Source organism: Oryza brachyantha, chromosome 5, assembly GCF_000231095.2.
Source record: "Oryza brachyantha chromosome 5, ObraRS2, whole genome shotgun sequence".
Classification (NCBI taxonomy): domain Eukaryota; kingdom Viridiplantae; phylum Streptophyta; class Magnoliopsida; order Poales; family Poaceae; genus Oryza; species Oryza brachyantha.
The window spans coordinates 5,248,962-5,270,294 of NC_023167.2; the positions used below are offsets into that span (position 1 = coordinate 5,248,962).

The 21,333-nt window shown below is 39.9% G+C and overlaps 3 protein-coding genes across 3 annotated transcripts; 1 reads left to right on the forward strand and 2 right to left on the reverse strand.

Moving 5' to 3' along the window:
• Positions 1-273: 273 nt before the first annotated feature.
• Positions 274-1,765, forward strand: LOC121054469 (peroxidase P7-like). Its single transcript, XM_040524313.1, has 3 exons — positions 274-563; positions 665-859; positions 995-1,765. Exons 1-3 carry the CDS (start codon positions 357-359, stop codon positions 1,556-1,558), a joined length of 966 nt encoding a protein of 321 aa, XP_040380247.1. The 5' UTR covers positions 274-356; the 3' UTR covers positions 1,559-1,765.
• Positions 1,766-3,418: 1,653 nt separating this feature from the next.
• LOC102718052 (peroxidase 2-like) lies at positions 3,419-9,181 on the reverse strand. Its single transcript, XM_006665015.3, has 4 exons — positions 8,942-9,181; positions 7,670-7,861; positions 7,162-7,327; positions 3,419-4,135 (listed from the first exon to the last, which is right to left on the reverse strand). Exons 1-4 carry the CDS (start codon positions 9,155-9,157, stop codon positions 3,747-3,749), a joined length of 963 nt encoding a protein of 320 aa, XP_006665078.2. The 5' UTR covers positions 9,158-9,181; the 3' UTR covers positions 3,419-3,746.
• A 951-nt stretch (positions 9,182-10,132) lies between these two features.
• LOC102716488 (protein pleiotropic regulatory locus 1-like) lies at positions 10,133-15,813 on the reverse strand. Its single transcript, XM_040524701.1, has 18 exons — positions 15,612-15,813; positions 15,375-15,517; positions 15,238-15,262; positions 15,037-15,136; positions 14,750-14,834; positions 14,606-14,662; positions 13,899-13,980; positions 13,724-13,816; positions 12,815-12,878; positions 12,621-12,706; positions 12,441-12,542; positions 12,268-12,351; positions 11,910-11,970; positions 11,765-11,831; positions 11,609-11,686; positions 10,835-10,899; positions 10,605-10,682; positions 10,133-10,511 (listed from the first exon to the last, which is right to left on the reverse strand). The coding sequence occupies exons 2-18, from the start codon at positions 15,503-15,505 to the stop codon at positions 10,339-10,341; spliced, it is 1,431 nt and encodes a 476-aa protein (XP_040380635.1). The 5' UTR covers positions 15,506-15,517; positions 15,612-15,813; the 3' UTR covers positions 10,133-10,338.
• Positions 15,814-21,333: the final 5,520 nt, after the last annotated feature.

Below are 21,333 nucleotides of genomic sequence, written 5' to 3' on the forward strand. Positions count from 1 at the left end.
AAAATTAAATATCGTTATATATTCGTTTGACTACTGCTTGGACATGTACTTTTTTACAGGAAAATCTTTATCATTAGTGCAATAAATATAAAATATAAAAATAATATATTAAATATTATACAAATAACCAGATTGATAACACATTGTACAACTTATATCAAATAAACACGGCTGTCTGCACTATTCGAGTCGGCGAGGTCAACTCGGTGAGCTATATAAGCTCTCCATTTTCTTCTGCTTCCACGCACTCAAGTTTAATCAACCAGCAAACTAATTAAGTTGTCGCAGCTAATTAATTAAGCTTGTACGGTTAATTAGCCGTGTCAGCTACTAGCTAGCTAGCTAGCCCCTCTGCTATGGCGGCGTGTGCTGCGGCGGTGGCGGTGGCGTTTGCTCTGGTGGCGGCGACGACGGGCAACGCGCAGCTTGACCCCCACTTCTACGACAGCGTGTGCCCGGCGGCGCTGCCGACCATCAAGAGGGTCGTCGAGGAGGCCGTCGCGGCGGAGCCCCGCATGGGCGCCTCGCTCCTGCGCTTGCACTTCCACGACTGCTTCGTCAACGTAAAGATCTAGCACTAGCTATTGCTTAATTTGGTTGATCGATCGATCTGCGACGTCCATGCGTACATGCTGATCGGCAATGGCCGTGTGTGCTTGATTAGGGCTGCGACGGGTCCATCCTGCTGGACGACACGCCGTTCTTCACGGGGGAGAAGAACGCGGCGCCCAACATGAACTCCGTCCGCGGCTTCGACGTCATCGACCGCGTCAAGGACGCCGTCAACGCCGCCTGCCGCGGCAACGTCGTCTCCTGCGCCGACATCGTCGCCGTCGCTGCGCGCGACTCCATCGTCGCGGTGTGCAGCTTACTTACTTGCATTTTGATTGCACCTGGTACAAGTTAAAACCACGTAACCTAGCTAACTGGTGTTGCCGCCGGCCGGCGCCATGCATGGCGCGCGCGTACGTGTTCATGGATGCATGGTGTGCAGCTGGGAGGGCCGTCGTACCACGTGCCGCTGGGCCGGAGGGACGCGCGGACGGCGAGCCAGGCGGCGGCGAACAACAGCATCCCGGCGCCGACCTTCAACCTTGACCGCCTCGTCTCCAGCTTCGCCTCGCAGGGCCTCTCCGTGCAGGACCTCGTCCTCCTCTCCGGCGGACACACCCTGGGCTTCTCCCGCTGCACCAACTTCCGCGACCGCCTCTACAACGAGACGGCCACCCTGGACGGCTCCCTCGCGGCGTCGCTCAGGGGCCCCTGCCCGCGCACCGGCGGCGACGACAACCTCGCGCCGCTCGACCCGACGCCGGCGCGGTTCGACGGCGCGTACTACGGCTCGCTGCTGCGCGCCAGGGGCCTGCTGCACTCGGACCAGCAGCTGTTCGCCGGCGGCCTCGGCGCCACCGACGGGCTCGTCAGGTTCTACGCCTCCAACCCGGACGCGTTCCGGCGGGACTTCGCCGAGTCCATGGTGCGGATGGGCAGCCTGAGCCCGCTCGTCGGGAACCAAGGCGAGGTCCGCGTCAACTGCAGGAAAGTGAACTACTACTAGAGCAAGATGCATGGCCGGATGCTTAATCAAATGTGTCCTAACATTCATATTTTCTCTTGTTGTTGATTGTGGTTTAGCTCTTTTAATTCAGTTTGTGTGAATGGGATTTGTAAGTACAGTACTCAATGTATTTCAATGCTCTGGTGTTCTACGATTTCCGTTTCCTCTTGTAATAGCGACAATTTCAAAATTTAAATGCGCTCAGTTTTTGTATGCACAGCTGACATTCTCATGGAAAAACGAGGGAATTGATTTTTTAACCCTTCAAAAATTAGGAGCCAAGACATATAAGATATAATCCACTGTCATTAATTTATATAGTCTTATATATCATACCATGAGAGTTAACATAGTCAAAGTGATAATAAAAGAGGGAGCAGACGGAGTTACCTTAACAGAGGGAGTACTAGATCAACATTAATTTGCAGTGAGCACAGAACCAAGTTTTATACGTGGAAAAATGTGAACATTATGTGCAGTTCTACATATCTTTATCCTCTCATTTCGATCACCCTCATTTCTCGATGTATTAGCGATGCCGTTGTGTCAAAATCATGCATTTTTGATACTCCTACTTGACAACACGAAGACTGTGTTATTGTGTACACGTATGTAGACGTTTTTTTCGAACACAGTACGACCGAGAGCTCATAATGCATGCACACTATTTCTTCCCTAAGAAGACAACGTATAAACTCTACCCTTATGAGCATCTCCGAAGACTGGTCGGCCATAAATGACTCGCTGTCGATGGGTACGTCGTTTATCATTGAAAATACAAAGCTATTAAAATCATAGAACATTCGCTAAACCCACGATCTCAAGTATTATTAAGACTTTTGTATTCACCGTATGCAGGCGTTCTGGTGTTGCCTGCAGGTCTGTTTTGGCTTTTGTATAGGTACGTGTTCAAGGTGAAAAGAGCGCTTAGTAGGTGGACCTACCGGTTAATATATGCTATTAGTATTTGTCATCGGTATATGTACTATGACTTTGGTCCAGTAGCTGTACCTGATTGATAGCCTGATACTAACCGAGAAAGATCAGTCTACTGTCTGACTTTGAGCAGAGGAAGATAGTTACCATGCTTAACAATCACAAAGCATTCAACAAGATGCATATGGTTGGTCGGCTCTTCCCTTGGTAGGCACAACTATAAGGTGCCATAAAACGACACGCATGAGGAAAAAGTCACAAAGGAATTAAGACCCTCTTTTGTTTATAAGAAAATAGGATCTCAATTTTATAAAAGAAATCCTATCATTCCCTTTAAAATTCCTATTAATTGGACAAATCCGATTTTGTAAGAAAATGGACATCGGATTTTACCTCATTTTTCAACGTATCGTCAATCAAACGATAATTCTAATTTATTTTTGTGTTTTTAATTCCTGTAAAATTTTAATAGACATGATATTATTATGTATTTGCAATCACTAAATTTTAAATTAGGTTATTTGTGGCTAAGTTTTCTATTTCGGCTAAGTCTATTTTTTTAAAAAAGCTACGTATATCCGGTTGGATATAGACATCAAATAAAAAGTATCATTCTCTAAAAAAAATTACAATTACTAGGTGCTACGTTCCAACAGGCCCTAAGCCTTCGCACTTTTTGCTCGAAGACTTCACACACATGTGGAATACATACATATACACACATATATACACACACACACTAATTAGGCATTTTCTAGACCTCTAACGTTTACCAGAACAATCAGACCATGCATTAGACGAATAGTATTACTGGGACCATAGATCTGTGCGGATTGAGACTCCAAAATAAACTCAACTCAGTTTTCATCGATTCTCAATTTCATACTTATCAAGCATACAGAAATACTATAAGTAAGACTCCAAAACAATAACAACTCGATGTTTATTAACTACGAATTTCTGAATAACTAAACCATAAAAAAGTGTCTTTTAATATTTCAAAATATCACTAACAATATATATCCATGTAACGCACAAATTCACGACTCTAGTAGTACTACTAACCACTTAACTTATTAATCAACACTATAGTTTTATTCCCCTCAAAGAAAAATAATATAAAAAAGAAACGCTTACAGCTTTATTCGACTTTACCAACGTACACGGTAGAGACACAGTTGTTGGCACACATGTTACGTGTGCAGGCTCGCAGCCAGCTTCCGATATATATCCAATGCTGTCGATCTCATCGTCAGTTCACCCTGGAGCAGTTGAGGCGGACCTGCCCCTGCGAGCCGGTGAGCACGCCGAGGCCGCCCACCTTGGCCATGGCGGCGGCGAAGTCGGAGAAGAACTGCGCGGAGTTGGAGGCGTAGTTGCGGACGAAGGCGTCGGTGCCGGTGCCGTCGCCGGCGTAGAGCTGCTGGTCGGAGTGGAGGAGGCCCCTGCCGAGCATCAGGTCCCTGAAGAAGGCGTTGTCGAAGGCGTTGGGCGTGGAGTCGAGCGCGCCCAGGTTGGCGTTGCCGCCGGCCTGCGGGCAGCTGCCCCGGAGCGCCGCCGCGAACGCCGAGTCGATGTTGGTCTCGCCGTAGATCCGCGACCGGAAGTTGGTGCACTGCGCCGCACCGATCGTGTGCCCTCCTGTATATATATACCGCAGCACAGTAGCAATATGTCAGCATTTTGCTATTGCTATTGACCAAACGTTTGATTTTTTTTTCTGATGTCAAACCATGGGTAATGTATGGAGGCCTAGGGGAGGGCGTGCACGTATTTATATTATCATCCAACGGTACGGTAGAGATACAGTTGACTGGATTTGAATGCTAGAATTAAAATTTTTAAACATTTAATCAGTAGGCGGACCCATATGTCAGCAGCTAAGGTAGGAAAAATTGTCCCGTAATAAGAAATGAAACACTCTCTACCCAACCGTTTTGTGAAAAAAAAAGTTCAGTTAATAGCTTAAAAATCTATTAACATGTGCGTGTATTGCAACGTACCTATACAGGTAAGTTGGACGAACCTGTAAAATCGGTGATATGCTGAGAGTTGGGAGTGTGGATCGAGCAACTGTTTTTTCATTAACCATTTTTTATTTCTCTTAAGATATATAATAATTATTTATATTGTCTATATAATTAGGTAGCTAAATATGAACTAAACCTCAATCCCTATGTATGGTTTGTCTCTTCACTTCAATTTCAAATTTCTAGAATTCTACTATTTTCCTCCCAAAATATAGAAACTTTTGTGCGTGACCAAATACATAGCCAAAAATTACTATATTTTAAACATAGGTAGTAGTTAATAATTACAAGATAGATAATTCATTTAACATTTTGCTAGGATCTAATTTTGTGTATGATTTTTACCTATATATCTAGATTTTAGCTCGGATGGCGCTCATATTTATGCTTAGTATGCGGTACGTATATCTGTATACTTATTTATTTTGTATTATCATGTGTTTTTTATGTTGACATGATATATTTACTACCTATAAAAAATCTTGATATTATCTATATACTTTTATTATATTTTCATTGTAATTATTAATACTTCATAATATAAGACTTTCTAATATTTATTAATATATATGCTAATGAATATATACATAGCTACCAACATTATATATTATTTAATAGATAAATAATAATATGATATGGTCAAAACGTTTTATAATATAAAACGGAGAGATCAGGTCAAATTGGTCCCTGGTGGTTAGAACCTGGCTTCGTCGCTGTACGCCACCGTGTTATCACCGGAAGCCAAGATCCACAGACGCCTCGTCACGGCGATCGGTGGCCTTGCCGAGGATGTTTCGGCTGCAGGCGAGCGTGGCGTGGGCACGAACCCGCACCTCACGATGACACCACGCGACGCCTGCGTCGATCCCCACTCTACTCGACTCCTGCTTCGATGCCCACAAGCTTTTCCCCCCTTTTTTTGTTTGTTTGTTTGTTTGTTGCCTATCCTAGCAGCAGCAGCAGCGTCGTTCATCAGAGGCCGAGCACGGCAACTTGGTCCCACGTCCTGTCCTGAGTTGCAGCAACGTACTAACGATTAATCTGCTTTGTACTAGTCCGAAATCACAAGCAGCTAGCTGGTGCAAGAAGTGGTGGTGGATTAGTGGAGTCGGGGAAAGAAAGCATATATGTAGCTAGACATGTATTATATTTGGTACCGACATGACACTAACATATATCAGCCAAAACCAACAAAGTCTCGAAACATCCCAACGAATATTAGAGACCTGGTACCGGTCCACGCATCACCGACACAGTATACCACCCAATCCCATCTAGCAGTAGAAAACTAGTTTACCAGTTTATCTAGAGCGAGGCTGTAAAACTGGCCAATAATATTTTTGGAACCGATGTGAGTTGGTCACCTGTCAGAGTGTGTGCAGCCTCAGCCAGCAAAGGAGGGACTTCACCGACATTGAGCAAGAAATTAAGCAACAACGGTGGTTGACTTAGGTGTTTTTTTGATCTAGAGATTTTTTTTAATCTATTGTCACATCAAATGTTTGAATGTTAATTAAGAGTATTAAATATAGACTAATAACAAAACTAATTGCATAAATAAAGGTTATTTCATTAGATAAAATTTTTAAGCCTAATTAATCTACGATTAGCAAATGTTTACTGTAGCATCACATTTGCTAATCATGAACTAATTAGACTTAACAGATTCGTCTCGCGAAATAGTCCAGAGTATGAGGTGTGTTTTATTAATAGTCTATATTTAATATTTCTAATTAGTATCTAAATATTCGACAGAGACTTTGGTGGAACCAAACAGCCGCTTAGACAGATGATCTGACAACCCGGTTTTCCCACGGCACTAGTGTGCAGATTAGCTATATATGGAGCTAGGTTTGGATATTCGGGTAGCGTAGGGTACAGGTGTTGGTTACTCGGTCAATTCAGTGAACAAATCCTAGCAATGAAAAGGATTTATAGGAAACACTAAGAAACGAATGTGTCTCATTCGAGTGGACAAATATGTTTTTTTGTTATGAAAGGTGACCGATTTATTTTTCTAACAAATATAATACATTTTAAATTAGCCTTTTGGCCTTACCTTATAATTAATATTAATATTGCTCCAGCATATATCCAACATTTGGTACTTATATATACTTTTCAATCGAAACTAAGAAGAAATATTCATGAACACATATACGAGTATTGACAAATCTAAATTGCGTTTCGAACATAGGAAATTCACACCAAGATTGTTGACTGGCAAAGTCGATCAATTTTGCTGTCGAAAGTTTTAAGCAGAACTAATTAATGATATATCACCGTCTTGTCCTTCATTCTCTTTAGGAAAAAATAACTAGAGAAAATATATAATACGACTGGGATTGAATGAACTACCTGCAGCCAAAATGGCTACAAGTCAGAGAGCGTGTAAAATTGGGGGCCGAATGAGTTATCAAAAGAAAAGGCTATGTCAACAAAAATCCTACGTGTAGCACAGAGAAAAACAGCAGCTAGCTACTCCATCTCAATGCTAGGCCTAGTATATATGTACGCAAATGTAGATTAAAAAAAATTAAATGAAGACGGGTTATAAACTTATAATTGGTTAAGATAACAAAGAAGGGGGCAGAAATATTCACTGTGGGATGGAGAGATTATAAGTTATCTACTTACCTGAGAGTACAACCATTTCGCTGGAGTTGAATCCTCTCCTGGCGAAGGTGGTGACGAGGTTACCCAGGTTGGTGGTCGGAGCAGGGAGGTCGATGTTCGCCTGCATTTGGACCGCCGTCGTGCCGTCCCTCCTCCCCAGCAGCACCGGGTACGACGGCCCTCCTAGCTGCACATATATGCATCCACGTACACAAATGTTACTAGTTTGCCTATATTCACCTATTTAACTGACTTTAATGTGATGTTTAACTAAAGTAAAAGAAAATCAATTTTTATACTCTGGCTAGACTTCAATCTACATTCGACATTTTAACTTTTTATGACTCTTATGATTATTGATAACAGATTTATTCTAATCTCATATACCATAGACACACAACGACTCATATATTGTAAACAATGAATAGCAAATCTTGTACCGCTTGTAAGAGTGAAAAAAAAAATTAAATTGCCCAGCTGGGAGGGAGGGGTCTCGAGCCGTTGGTGGTGGGCTTATTATTTTACGTACGGCGACGACGGAGTCGCGGGCGGCGACGGCGAGGATGTCGGCGCAGGAGACGGTCTGCCTGCAGGAGGCCTCGAGCTGCGACTTGATGGTGTCGACGACGTCGAGGCCCCTCAGCGAGTTGGCGTTGGGGAACGCGCCCTGCTCCCCGCTGAAGTTGGGCGCGTCCGCCAGCAGCACCGACGCGTCGCATCCCTGTCACCGCAACAACCACCAACCATGCCATGCATCACTTAGCGGGTGTTTACTTTTTATTTCCACGTGTCACATTAGACGTTTGACCAAATGTTAGAAGGGGTTATTGGATAAGAATAAAAAAGAATTTCACGGCTGGCATTGAAACCGCGAGACGAATCTTTTGAGTCTAATTAATCTATCATTAGCGCATGTGGGTTACTGTAGCACTTATAGCTAATCATGTACTAACTAGGCTCAAAAGATTCGTCTCGTGATTTCTCACATAACTGTACAATTAGTTTTTCGATTTATCTATGTTTAACATTCTATTTAGGTGTCCAAAAATTTGATATGATGTTTTTGACAAAAAAAAATTTTGGAAACTACACAGGGCATCAGATATATATGCGCCAAAAAACAAAAGACAAAAACAAAAAACCCTTCTTCTGATCACCGTACCATGCATGCATACTGATAGTGTAATAAAAGCTGTAAATGCCTTAAAACCACGTCGTCATGGCTAGCCACTTGATCATGCTTACCCCCTTAGTTTAAAGAAGAAATCAATTTCCTTTCAACGAATTTGGATAACTGGATATATAAATTTATTATAGAATTTTCTTTATTTTGGAACGGAGGGAGTATGAGTTACTCCCTCCATTTTATAACGCAAGAGGTTTGACTTTTTTACTTGCAATGTTTAACCATTTATCTTATTCAAAAAATTATATATGAAAATATTATTTATTTTGCTTGTGAATTTAATCATCTATAGTTAGAGAATCATAATTACATGCATATTGTATACTCCGTCCTTTTGCATAGTTGCTATCATTTTGTTCGAGACCGAGGTCAAATTTTTAAAACTTTCAGTACCAGTATATAACTATTAAAATATTTAGTTACTAAACATAAGTACATGTATAGATTATTCTTAAAAAATACTTTAATAATACTAAACACATTTATTTACTCTTTGTATTTATTCAAAACGACATGAATTATTAAGCTAGAGAGACTGACATTATTAAGATCCGCAGAGAATGCATGAGTTATTATCTAGTATCAGAGAGACGATGAGCTAGTGGTGACACTTGCTTGGACAAAGCAGTCGTGGAAATGGAGCCGGAGCAGGGAGGCGCCCATCCGGGTCTCCCTGGCCACCGCCGCGTTCACGGTGCTCCTGATTATCGACAGCGCCCTCGGGCACGACGAGTCGTAGAACGTCGCCGACAGCTGAGCCGACGCCGCCGCGGCCATGCCCAGCACCACCACGACGATGGCCGTCACGACGACGGAACAGGAAGAAGCCATGGCCGATCGGTCACTCGAGCTAGGCTAGCGCTTTCAGCTTTACTTTAGCTTGCATTGGCATGCACACTACACACATATATATAGCCACTTTTTTGGCACATCGCCACACCCCTTCGAGCTTAACTAGCTAGTATTAACCATCTGTAATTACGTGCTAATTATTGCACGTCTCGTGAGCAGCAGAAACGCCCAAGCTAGTCTCTGTGGCCCTCAGGCTGTCTGGAAGCTAGCTTAGCTCTAGCTGATTAGTTAACTTGTCCACCGCTGCATGCATGTTCAGATCCTTCTGCACCTGGAAACTCGAAAGATGCATTTATGGAACGACATCGTGGTCTTAATCAATGACGGCCTGTAATAAACCATGATAGATCGTACGCAGCGACGCATCAATCATGCGCACGCACGCACGTTTCCTTCAAAACATGGGCATGCATAACCTTTGGCCCTAATCTGAATTAGTTGGCACAAACTGTACAGTGATCGATGGCTCAAAGTACCTTCAGAATATGCAGTTAATTAATTGAGGCACTGGAAGTGATCAGTAGGTAAATTGCCTTGGCGGTGCTGGAGAGACCCCATGTGCCTGCCTGTCTGTACATATGCAATAATAGATACGAACATATGCAATAAATCATGATATGTACATTCAATAATTCAGCCTTCGATAATTAAGGGCCAATGATCAATCCAAAATTGGAGCAGATATGTTCACGATTATAACGTGGATCTTCTCATCTAAGAACAAAACTAAGAATGAGTGTCACTACTTAAAGAAACACATTTGTGCCGGTGGACAAAATGCATTTTCCGAGACAGGCCATGCTTCGTCTATCAAAACGACTGAGAAATGTTCATTTTCATGTACTATCCCCTGTAAAGATCTAGTTGGTGAAAACATTTGTAATTAATGAATTTTGTCCAATCATGAGATCTGATGTACACTGTAACTGGAAACTCGAAAGATAATAACACATGTTTACCAAGAGGAAGCTCTTCTAATATATGAAAATTTCCTACAGTTAACATTCTGCTCGATAGATAGGATTTGGTGATGCGAAACATGGCAAAAATTAAACAGGTCCATCCCAGGCTGCCGCATGGAATTCACAATTTAGTTTTAGCGTAAACACTACAACATGTACCACATGTAGACATTTAAAGAGTTTAAGTACCCTGTCTGGTCAGTATCTTCTGATGTCCTTTGGAGGCTTGAAATTGATAGGATGGGTCTCTGGCGTGGCTGTCAAATCTTCTTTCCACATTTTTATTGTCTTATCAGCTTCGCATGTCACAAGTCTTGAGCCACTGACATCGTATGAAAGGGCATATATGCATGCCTCACTCTCCAGTGATCCTACAATTGGGCATCAGATTAATTAAGGCGGACGATTAGTGACAGTTAAAGAAGCATCCTAACAACCAACACATGATGCAAATCAATACTTACCAGGTTGGACTATGGTCTGATCTTGTTGGAAGTTATGGCCACTCTTCCAATCCCAAAACCACAGACTCCCATTATCCCCTGCACACAATATTAGAACTTCATACTATGATCGGCAAACATCTTACTGAGTAAGTAGCAGCCAGCAAGTATGGCATAGACAATGCAGCGGGTACTAAATATATTAGAACCATCAATTTTTAATAAACTAAATTGGCTCCAACTATGCATACCTCCAGTTGCTAAGACACCATCTTCATTTACAGCCATTGAGTTTATGATGGTTTTCTGCTGTGACCTGAAAGGTGACAAGCCGTAACATGTTTCAGTGGAATGTTTACACAACCTCCTAGCTGATGTTTGTTTACAACACTGAGAAAAGCCTTTGAAATGAGAGCATAACTCCCTATCCACCCCAGGACATCATGTCCAGCAGCTAAGATTATAAAGGTATCTGAATATGATTTTTTTTTTTTTGCACTCGAGCACATCATGTACCTTCACTCAAACCCTGTTACTGTTTCAAAACACATTCTCCCGCTAAATAAGTCAGGGTGCATGATTTAAGTCTAAACTGAAGTCACCAAACATGCCAAAGAGAAAAAAAGGATATTTCATAAAGAACTCGGTAAAAAGTAAATGTTATACAACATGATTGTTCAAAGGTTTTTAAAACTAGGTAACAAAACTACACATCACAAATTTTCAAACCAAGTATGAGCTTAGTGCAATTGATAATTTTTACAGTCTAGGTAGAACAAATAGCCTGTCTGATTCTCACCTTAAACTAACGCATTTCCTCATAAATATAAGGTTAGAAGTTAAAAGAAGAAACAAGTTCAGAATATTGAACTCCCAAGCAAAGCTTGTACTAGAAGCTACATGAGCTTCAAATCAAGCATTCAATCATTTTATAATGCGGAATACAACATGTCAATATTCTAAATTACACAGAAATAAATCACAAAGACTGTTAATATCATAAATAATGTGAAAAGAATACATACAGCATGTTATGTAGAAATTCGCCTTTGGGCAGGCTAAACTTCTTTATATTGTCCGCTGATGCAGATGCAAACGATTTCCTGCCCAAGAAAAAAATATAAATATTTCCAGCAGTTTAGGTTATATGAAAAGATATGTAATGATGTATGGAAACTGACTCTTTTGGGTGCAGTGCCATAGCCCGAACAGATTTCTTATGATGTGTAAGAGTACACATAGTCCTCCCTATAGAAAAAAAAACTGTAAGGGAAACATTTAACAAGAAACCACTCAGATAACAGTCAAATTTGATAGTAAAATTACCAGCTACAAGGTCCCAGAACTTGATGGTTGAATCATGTGAGCCAGTGACAACTTGTGGATCCTGAAACAAATAAATACAAGATTAGTTTTTTTCAAAGAATGATATGCTAGTATGCAATAGTATAAAGAAACTACCCAAAACAAGCAATAACCTCAATGTATAAGATAAATGTGTTCAAGATCATTCTTCAATAGTTTACTCATTGATATTTTTAAAAGAAAACTCAGCTGGTCTGTAATTGCGATATGAATAAGAATGGGCCATAACAGGGCTAACAAGAAAGGCTTCAACTAAGGAAAATATTGATTTGCAAAACTGGACACTACTAATAAGCTATGAAAGGTTCAAATGTCTTACCGTAGGACGAGCAAACACTGAGCATACAGTATTATCATGACCAGTTAACGCAGAAACATGTGCTTTCGTTCGAATGTCCCAGACCTGTGTATGCCGGTTAGCAAAATCAGAACCTTAGTGCATCATATACTAATAATTGTGCATAATCTGCTTTGCAATAGGTGATTACATACCCTACAAACTGAATCACGACCACCGGTCAGCAGTATATCAATTGTTGGATGGAGAGCAAGACAGTAAACACCACTCAAATGCCCATGGTAAGACCTAATAACCTTAACAAGGAAAATAGACAAAAGGTTATGAGAATGCCAATATGTCCTGTATACTGCAATCTATCAAACAGTGTTAACCTTGTTTTGTTCAAGATCCCAACATTTTACTTGTTTGTCATCACCAGCAGAAAATAAATATGTGTGCCGTTGGCTCACAGCAAGCCCTACAATAATGCACATCGAATTTGTCAATTAGTGAATTTATAGAATAAAACAAAGTTAGTTCAAGGCTGCTAAACAGACCCTGTTAACAAAGGCCAAGAAAAACATACCACGAATTTGTTCAATATGGCCAGTCAGTGTAAGCTTCAGCGTTCCTGATGCAAGGTCCCATATCTACAAGAAGACAGAATCACATGGTGGATAAATTAACAGGATTTATAATAGCTTTACTTGTTGGGGGAAGTTGGGTTGTTAGCTTAATTTGCTAGCAAACAAGAAGGAAGAAGAACAAAGATATGGCCTGGTTTTTCTATAAGGCGTATCATCAAATCATTTAGAAGAAACATTGAAAACTCGATGGACAAATAAACTCAGATGACAGGACCAGAAAACTTCATAAAAGATAAAAACAAACACCTGGCGTGGAGCTAAAACTAGCACTTAAAACAAATTAGGGTGATGGAGGAGACAAACTAAAGTTGTGATATGAAACATAAGATGCGCTGACACTTTGCCAAACTGCCATTCCTATGTTGGATATGTATATCATAGAAATAAGTTTAAAGAAAAAGGGAAATGTGCGTTCATGTACAAGCAGAATGCAAGTCTCAGAAAATAATACTACCTCCATTTCATATTGTACGACTAGATTCATCTATACATCAATGCATATTGTTTCTAAATATTTTTAGATTCATTAGCATCCATACGAATCTATGCAATGCTAGACAGTCTTACATTTTGAAACGCAGGGAGTACTTTATTGTGTCTATGGCTATGGCCCTAGCCCCACTTGCCTAATTGTCATACCATGCGATCTTTTGCTGAACTTAGGGAACGTATAGATAAGATAATCCAGCAAAATGGAAAATATACCAGGATTTCAGATGTATGACACACAACATCTATAAACTAAGACTTAGAATATACAATGTAAAAAAATCGAGAACATACTGGAACACTAAATGTAGAAGGTGAGAGATAGAATAAACTACAGGAGTGCAGGCTGTAGAGCTCACCTTAATTGTCCTGTCGGCAGAACCCGTACAGAACCATTCATTACTTGGATCAAATGCGATAGATCGCACCCATCCCAAGTGACCACTGATCACCTGCATACATTTAGAGAAACCATTAGCACAAATTATAGCCAAAACTAGAAAATCGAGCACACAATGAAAAAAAATAAATTACCCTATAATTCTTCCAAGGAGCATGCCATACAGGCCGTGGCCATCTACTAGGTATCCTTTCCATAAGTGCAGATGTAGAGAATCTGAAAGAGATATAAGCCATTAGAAACTTAAATTTCAGAAATAGTTAGAATCTTTTTCAACTTATTCTATTATCATGGATGATAAAGGCTTACTAGTGTGACTAGTGTGAGGGGAGCTTGGTTTTCCACTTCACTGCCATGTCTCACAGGAATTATAGTCTAACTTTTTCTTGTAATATTTAGCTCTACTTTGACCCATACTTGAAAACAATTAAGGATATGTTTGAATGTCTTAGGCGTGCATGAAGCAGAAACTTTTGGCTTAGCTGGTTCCCATCCAGTTTGCTAGATCCTGGTTTGGGGGGCTGAAATTTCTTAGCCTTTCTTGGCATCACACTACACATGCCCTTAAGAGCCTGGGAAGCACCTAAACAATAATAGAATCCCAACACGTTGGCACAACATTTTCTATAACAACCACATCAAGTTGTCAAAGTTATACCAAGAACCACCCAAATATCCAATAATTCACCAAAATACTAGTTCGAGGGCTATGGGGAATGCCACAAGCTAGGTTTTCAAAGTTTAAATTGAGGGCATTTCTGTTTTTGGTTTAGCCACACTGGGAACCATCAAGGTGTTTGAGGTGCATGTCAACAATAAAAGCAAAGATAAGTGAACAAACCTGTCAGATGACCCAGAAATCGACAGGGTTGTATTCTTGCCTGGTATTGTCGAATCCCTAAAAATCAAAAAAGGAACTTCTCAGTGCCTACAATTAAGAATAGAGTAAACAAGTTACAGTCAAGAAAATTATGAATGGTCTTACGGTGCTTTGGGGAGCATATGTGGTGCAGGAACAATAGCAGTACTGTTGCTGCCTTTGTTATCAGCATCTTTGACACCTTGTGTTCCTGACAAGATATTTGTAAGCTCAATTAAAATGTGTAAACAATCAGTTTTCAACACAGCTTGCTATGCTTATATCAGGTGTCTCGATTTTTGCAGCACAAATCATCTAATACATTTCTGTACTAGTACGGTAATTGCTCAAAAGCACCATCAGATTTCACCTATGTAAAACAGAAGATAGAACAAACGGGCAGCAGATTTTACCTGGAAGTGCCAATGCAGTCGAAGTTGCTGCAACACTCTTCACCTGTTCCCGGCCCTGATCTGTTGGCAGGTTCTTCACCGCGCTGTACTCTGCATTCACCTGCAAGATACAACATCACCATCAAGTTTCGGGGCTTCATCAATTAAGCAAATAAAGATGGAATCTAGCAAGCGGAGATCAACAGAGACGTGCGAACAGACCTTGCAGCTGACACGAACCTGCTTGCTGCCGTCCGCGACACCAGCCAAAGGAGAAAACAGTTAGTAACAGTGCGTTAGGGTTCTGGGGTTAACAATGGGCAGGGAGGGAGGGGAGGGGAGCCCGCACGCTGGATTACCTCTCCTGGTCGGGAGTGAAGAGGAGGGAGTGGGTGGGCGCGAAGAGGTCGTGGGAGCGCTTCAGCGACTTGAGGCTCAGCTTCTTCAGCGACTGCGGCTCCACCGGCTCCCCCGTCGCCGCCGTCGCCATGACTCACAGCACCTTCCGACGGCAAAAAAAAACGCACACAGCATGACAGATTTGAGCTAATAAACTCTACTGAGATGCTAGTAGACGCTTAGGGTTTGCCGCTTACCGGTGAAGGCGCCGGAGCGCGCGCAGGAGACGGCTTCCTCTCCCCTTACGCCCGCGTGCACCTGCAGATCCAAGCTGCCTCTCTCTCCTCCTGGTCGGTCACGTCCGTTCCCCCGGCCGCCGCTGCCGCCGGTGATGTCGCCGAAGGATCGATGCGTGGAAGCAAGCAACGGTGACGGCGCTTCGCGAACCGCGAGTAGGCGAAGAGGGGATCGGGCGAGGCGGCCTCGGCGAGGTGTTCAATGCTTTCGGGACATTTTAGAACATCCAAAAAGCTTCCAATTAAATTAAATTAATTTACACTGCTTTTCTCCTGAACTTTAATTAACAAATTATTTTTAATGTATTATTTTATTGTGTTTTAGCTAGGGTAAAACTAAGGGCATGACATTTGACCCTGTGCAATATGGTGTAACATTGGCAGTTATTCGGGTCTGTCGCAACGTGGTGTAACGTTGGGTAGAGGGTTGACGCTGTTGCAGTGTGGTGTAACACTGACAGTGGTTTGGGCCTGTTGCAACGTGGTGTAACGTTGAACAGCGGATGATTATTTTAAATGTTTACTTTACTTTTATTCAGTCTATTTTATCTACTGTTTTGCTAAATTACTACAGCTTTGTACAATTTATACCCTATTGCATTCATTATTCTCCCTCTCTTGGGTGTTACTTGTTGAGTACGGTGGTTTGTACTCAGCCTTGCTTAATTTCCCCCATCAGACAAGTGCCAGAGCCTGAGTCAGAAGTCAGAAGGTTGTTCCAAAGGTTGAAGTGAGGTTCAATCCGCCGTCGAGAATGTCTGTGGTGTCGAGCCATCATCACCAACTGAAGCTGAAGATAAGATGGTTTAGTTTGTTTTCTTTTCTGCTGCATTTCGATAGGTAATTGGTTTTATTTGTTTTTAAGTCGTGGAACTGTGTATTAATTTGTCATAGTGTGTACTCGAGCTAATTTCTGGACCGAGATTAGTGCATGCTGTTGTTCAGAAATTTGGTGTAAATTTCTGGGCGTGACAAAAACATCCAACTCAGTTTAAAAGAAGAGCAATTTTCTAACTTCATCTCTTCATCCAAGACAAGCAAAATTCATTGTTCGCCACATCTATTCATCCAAGATGTATCTTCCATTTCATAAATATTTTATAAGAAATTCTCTTAACTCATATATCTCCTCCCATTGCGTAGGAGATAAACCTTCAAGATCCCATGTTCGTTTACGTGGGGGTAAGTTAACTTACCCCAGCATGAAAAACTTAGTAATAGATTAATACATAATTAATCAATTATTAATTATTAAAAAATATAAAATAGATTAATATGATTTTTTAAAACAACTTTCCTATAATTTGTTTTTGCAAAAAATACACCGTGTAGCAGTTTAGGAAGCGTGCGCGCGTAAAATGAGGGGGATAAGTTAATTTTTTTGGGGATGAACGAACGCGGCCTTCGTCATCTAACAACACTAGGTGATGTTTAAGAGCCACCTTTACATAGTTTTGGACTTTTACTATTGTTAGCACTCCAACCTTTCAAGAATTTCCTTAGAGAGGATAATTTTTTATTCCAATGCTCCATAATGTAAGAACCATCTCTCTGGATCAACTTTGCAGTGATCAACTCTTTAAACCCCTCAATCAGAAACTAGGAAGGTTCAAATCTGAAAAAATCATTTCTAACTTTACCTTCCACCAAGTTTCAAGATTAGGGGAGCATGATCAGATCCAACTCTTGGAATAGAGGATAAAGAAGCCATGGACAGGCAACTTCCCAAGCTTGATTCGTTAAAACTCTATCCAACACAATCTAGGTGGGATTGGATTGTTTGTTTGTCCAGGTAAACTTCCTGCCAACCTATAAATCTCCCGTAAACCACAGTGCTCAATGAAATTGTTAAATTTGTCCATACAACCCTAATCAATATTCATGTTAGACTTTTCTGAAATATATCTATGTAGGTTAAAATCTCCTCCAATGATATAAGGTTTATCTATATTAAAAAGTAAAAAAAATAGTTCAGCAATAAAATCATTTTCAGAGAATCAGAAACCGGTCCATAACTACCACTATTTCTAAGCCTGCTAATGGATTTCAATTCAATTCAAATCCACTCCAATCCATTTATCCAATCCATTTATTTACTAATTAGTCTACCAAACCAACCTGCACCATTTTTTCTTTGTAAGGATCCAACCCAAACAATCCAACTTTAATTTTAGCCCAACCCATACCAAACCATTTGATTAAAATGGATCCAATCCACTCTAGTAGAATAGATGTGTCTATTTGGTATGTATAAACTTGGACCTAAAATTTTAAAACTCGCGTTCACACTATAAAAAATTATCAAATTTGACTGAAATTTGGTGGGATGATTTATTATGTATAAGAGCAACTTTGTGCAAATTTTGATTAATTTCTACATGTGGGTCCCACATATGTCTATTGTCTTATCCATTAGCTACCCAATTAAAGGATCCATTTGCCTTCATGGATCAAATCCATTGAAAACCAAAAATCACCTAACCAAATCCACTCCATACCAATCCATTTGTCTTTATAACCCAATCCAATCCAAACCGTTTGAAGTAGCAATCCATTTGCATCCAACCAAAGAAAATCCAAATTAAAACCTAACTCATTTAATCCATTTCTATCCAATCCATTAGAAGGCCTAACTATTTCCCAAATAAGACCATCACAGAGCTGAGGAAAAAAAAGCCCCTACATGTATGTCTAGTAACTCATAGCTAGCATATTTGATACCTATGACAATACTCCTAAAAGCCCCTTTTGAAGATTTCCAACCCCAAATGAAATTACCATGTCCCAGATTATGCATGTCTCCTTCAAAGAAATTGTCTTACTTTGTTTCCTGGATAACCACAATGTCACATTTATAATAGATCATCAACTCTTTCATCTGACTTCTTAACTGATACCGTTGTGGCCATACATCCCCTTTTCCACAATGTCATGATCACTGAGGCAATGCCATCATCTTGGCCGTCTTAAACTGATATCGCTGTGGCCGTACATCCCCTTTGCACTAACACTGCCCTCTTCTCCCCAAAGAAGCTGCTGCCGGATCTGCCACTCCCAAGCTGCACCATGCCCTCCCTACACCTTCACGTTGGCCGCTACACCCCCTTCGATTTGTCACCACCACCACTATCATACTTCTGGTATTAATATTTTTGTTATTGTCCAGTGTTTTTCTTTTTTCCAGGCGTTGAATACCAGGGGCAGCATGTGAAAATTATTTTTTTTCACACGTGCGTCTCTAAGAGGCCCACATATGAAAACAACCTATTTTTAAAGACGGGCCTCCTATGATGAGCCGAAAGTACCTCATGCAATTTTATAGGCGGGTCCCCTCTTGCAAAAGCAAAAGAAAAAAAAATCCTCTGTCTTGCACAAACTGTGCGCTTCCCCTCTTATTCACTTGTCCTATTCACAAGTTTCAAATGCGGAAAATAAAAAGGCAAAGGCAAAGGGTGAATGAAAATTTTATATATGTATTCTTAGCAATCTAAAAGCAAAGGCTAGAAAATAAACTTCACTGAAAACCGTAAAATTAACTATAAATTTAAAATCGGTCCCTCCAACTTCCTTTTTTATCTGAGGTAGTTGATTATTAGGTCTATATTTAACTTTTCATTTTTATTTAAAATTTTATCCTAATATATAAAATTATAAATCAAGTTTAAAGTTTCTATGATAATAATTTAAATAATAACAAAATAATTAATAAGTATGTATATAGATAAGACGAATTATTAAACGTATACTAAAACTCAACTAAGTCGAGTAATAAAACACGGACGAAGTACCATCCGGAACGGTGAGTTGAGCTAGCTCGCCCAGTTAATAACTTGATATATGGTTATGTCTATCAACATCATTAAATACAGTTAACTCATGTGCACAAAAAAGGCTATCTATCAACATCATCGATTGTCTTAACATTGCTATTAAGGTGATTTTATCTTGGTGTTTTATGAAAAAAGTCAAAACATATTTCTAAACGAAAAATCATTTCTGAATAATTTATATACGTATTCTAGCGATCCAAACGATAAGGTTAAAAAATAAAGTTTGAGGAGAAAATCTTAAAATCAACTTCAAATTTAATGTTAAAAATTTAAATTTTGGTCTATATGTATAATTATAAGCGAAAAAAAATGATCCTATCGCTCGTCGGGAACCGGAAAGCATAGAAACAAATAGGCACGAGTTTCCTTATCCCAGAAGGCCAAAAATCAATAAATCAATCAATCAATGTGAGCGATACCTTTGTCGCTGGCTCTAAATTCCGGCTCGCTGGGCGCCGCAACGCCTAACCAACTGTCACGGTTGGAGTACTTCGATCGCAACGATGGATAGAATGAAAGGTGTCAAGCATATATATAATATATATATATATATATATATATATATATGAGAAACGTAGGTTTATTCGTGTGTTTGTATGCCATCTAAATAGTCATTAAAAATATGAAAAAAATTAGAAAGATAGATTAATGTGATTTATATCACTCCACAAACATGCAAGTTTAAATTTAATCTCTACAAATTATAGTAAAAAAACAATCAAAACTGAAACTATGTATACGTATATTCATAATTGTTTTTGTTATTTTTGTTACAACTTGTAGAAGTTGAATTTAAACTTGCATGTTGGTGCAGTGATATAACTTATATTAAAATGTCTTGTTAAATTTTTTTCATATTTTTTATAACTATTTAGATGACATGCATGCAACGGATGTACATATAACCATGTAATAAAAAACTGCTTCCATATATGCGTGTGTGGTTGCGAGGATGCTTTCGTACGTTTTCTTTCGCAGCTTTCGGGCTTAACAGTATAATATAAAATGTTTGACTTTTTTGGTTGCAGTCTTATTCAAAATTTTAGTAGAAATATAGAAAATGACAAGTATAGTTAAAGTTCATTTGATAATAAAGTAAGTCACAAGCAAAATAAATGATATTTTCATAATTTTTTAATAAGACGAATAGTCAAATATTATAAGAAAAAGTCAAACATCTTATATTATAAAAACGGAGGGAGTAATAATTATTATTAACAATGACTGACAGGCCACTGCAAATTAAAGCATTTTTTTGATAGAGGTTGCACGAAGAAAGAGAGATATTTATAGTTATATAACTAAGCTAATTACATGGTCAAATTGTGCAGATATGGGCAGCTATCTTTCTTAAACTCTAGACTCTAGTTCAGGTAGAGGTCGCTGTGGTTAGTCAGGGATGCATCTTAGCGAATGCATTTGAGTTGGAGTAGATAGCTTGGTTGCTTTCGGTTCTGGTTTAGTTTTATTCGCAGGTCGCCAAAGCTTAATTAGAGGCTTGATCGATCGACCGCCCACCTGTCTGCTTTTCGTAACTGAATCTTTTTCACAAAATTAGTCGGATCATAATTAATTACTTTCTTACTGGCGTAAACAAGTCTTAATTACTACCTCCGTTTTATTCTATAAAATTTTCTAATTTTATCTAAATTCAGTCATAGATAAATATATATAATTTATATATATATATTTATTAGCATCCATATAAACATATAAATATACGTATAAATATAAAAAGGCAGTGCACTTTCTCGGCGGGAGAGGACGTCCACGTGGCACAGCCTCACCGCTTGGCCTGAATGTAAAGTGTCTCTTTTGTCTTTGCCGTTTTATCTCTCCAAGCTACAGCACCA

Coding starts and splice junctions, on each gene's coding strand:
- LOC121054469 (XM_040524313.1), top strand. CDS start 357: ATGGCGGCGTGTGCTGCGGCGGTGGCGGTGGCGTTTGCTCTGGTGGCG. Junction 564..664: donor TCCACGACTGCTTCGTCAAC/GTAAAGATCTAG, acceptor GTGCTTGATTAG/GGCTGCGACGGGTCCATCCT. Junction 860..994: donor CGCGCGACTCCATCGTCGCG/GTGTGCAGCTTA, acceptor CATGGTGTGCAG/CTGGGAGGGCCGTCGTACCA.
- LOC102718052 (XM_006665015.3), bottom strand. CDS start 9,157: ATGGCTTCTTCCTGTTCCGTCGTCGTGACGGCCATCGTCGTGGTGGTG. Junction 7,328..7,669: donor CCCGCGACTCCGTCGTCGCC/GTACGTAAAATA, acceptor ATATATGTGCAG/CTAGGAGGGCCGTCGTACCC. Junction 4,136..7,161: donor CGAAATGGTTGTACTCTCAG/GTAAGTAGATAA, acceptor ATATATATACAG/GAGGGCACACGATCGGTGCG.
- LOC102716488 (XM_040524701.1), bottom strand. CDS start 15,505: ATGGCGACGGCGGCGACGGGGGAGCCGGTGGAGCCGCAGTCGCTGAAG. Junction 12,879..13,723: donor CTGCCGACAGGACAATTAAG/GTGAGCTCTACA, acceptor GTCTTCTTGTAG/ATATGGGACCTTGCATCAGG. Junction 10,900..11,608: donor GAATTTCTACATAACATGCT/GTATGTATTCTT, acceptor GTCACCTTTCAG/GTCACAGCAGAAAACCATCA.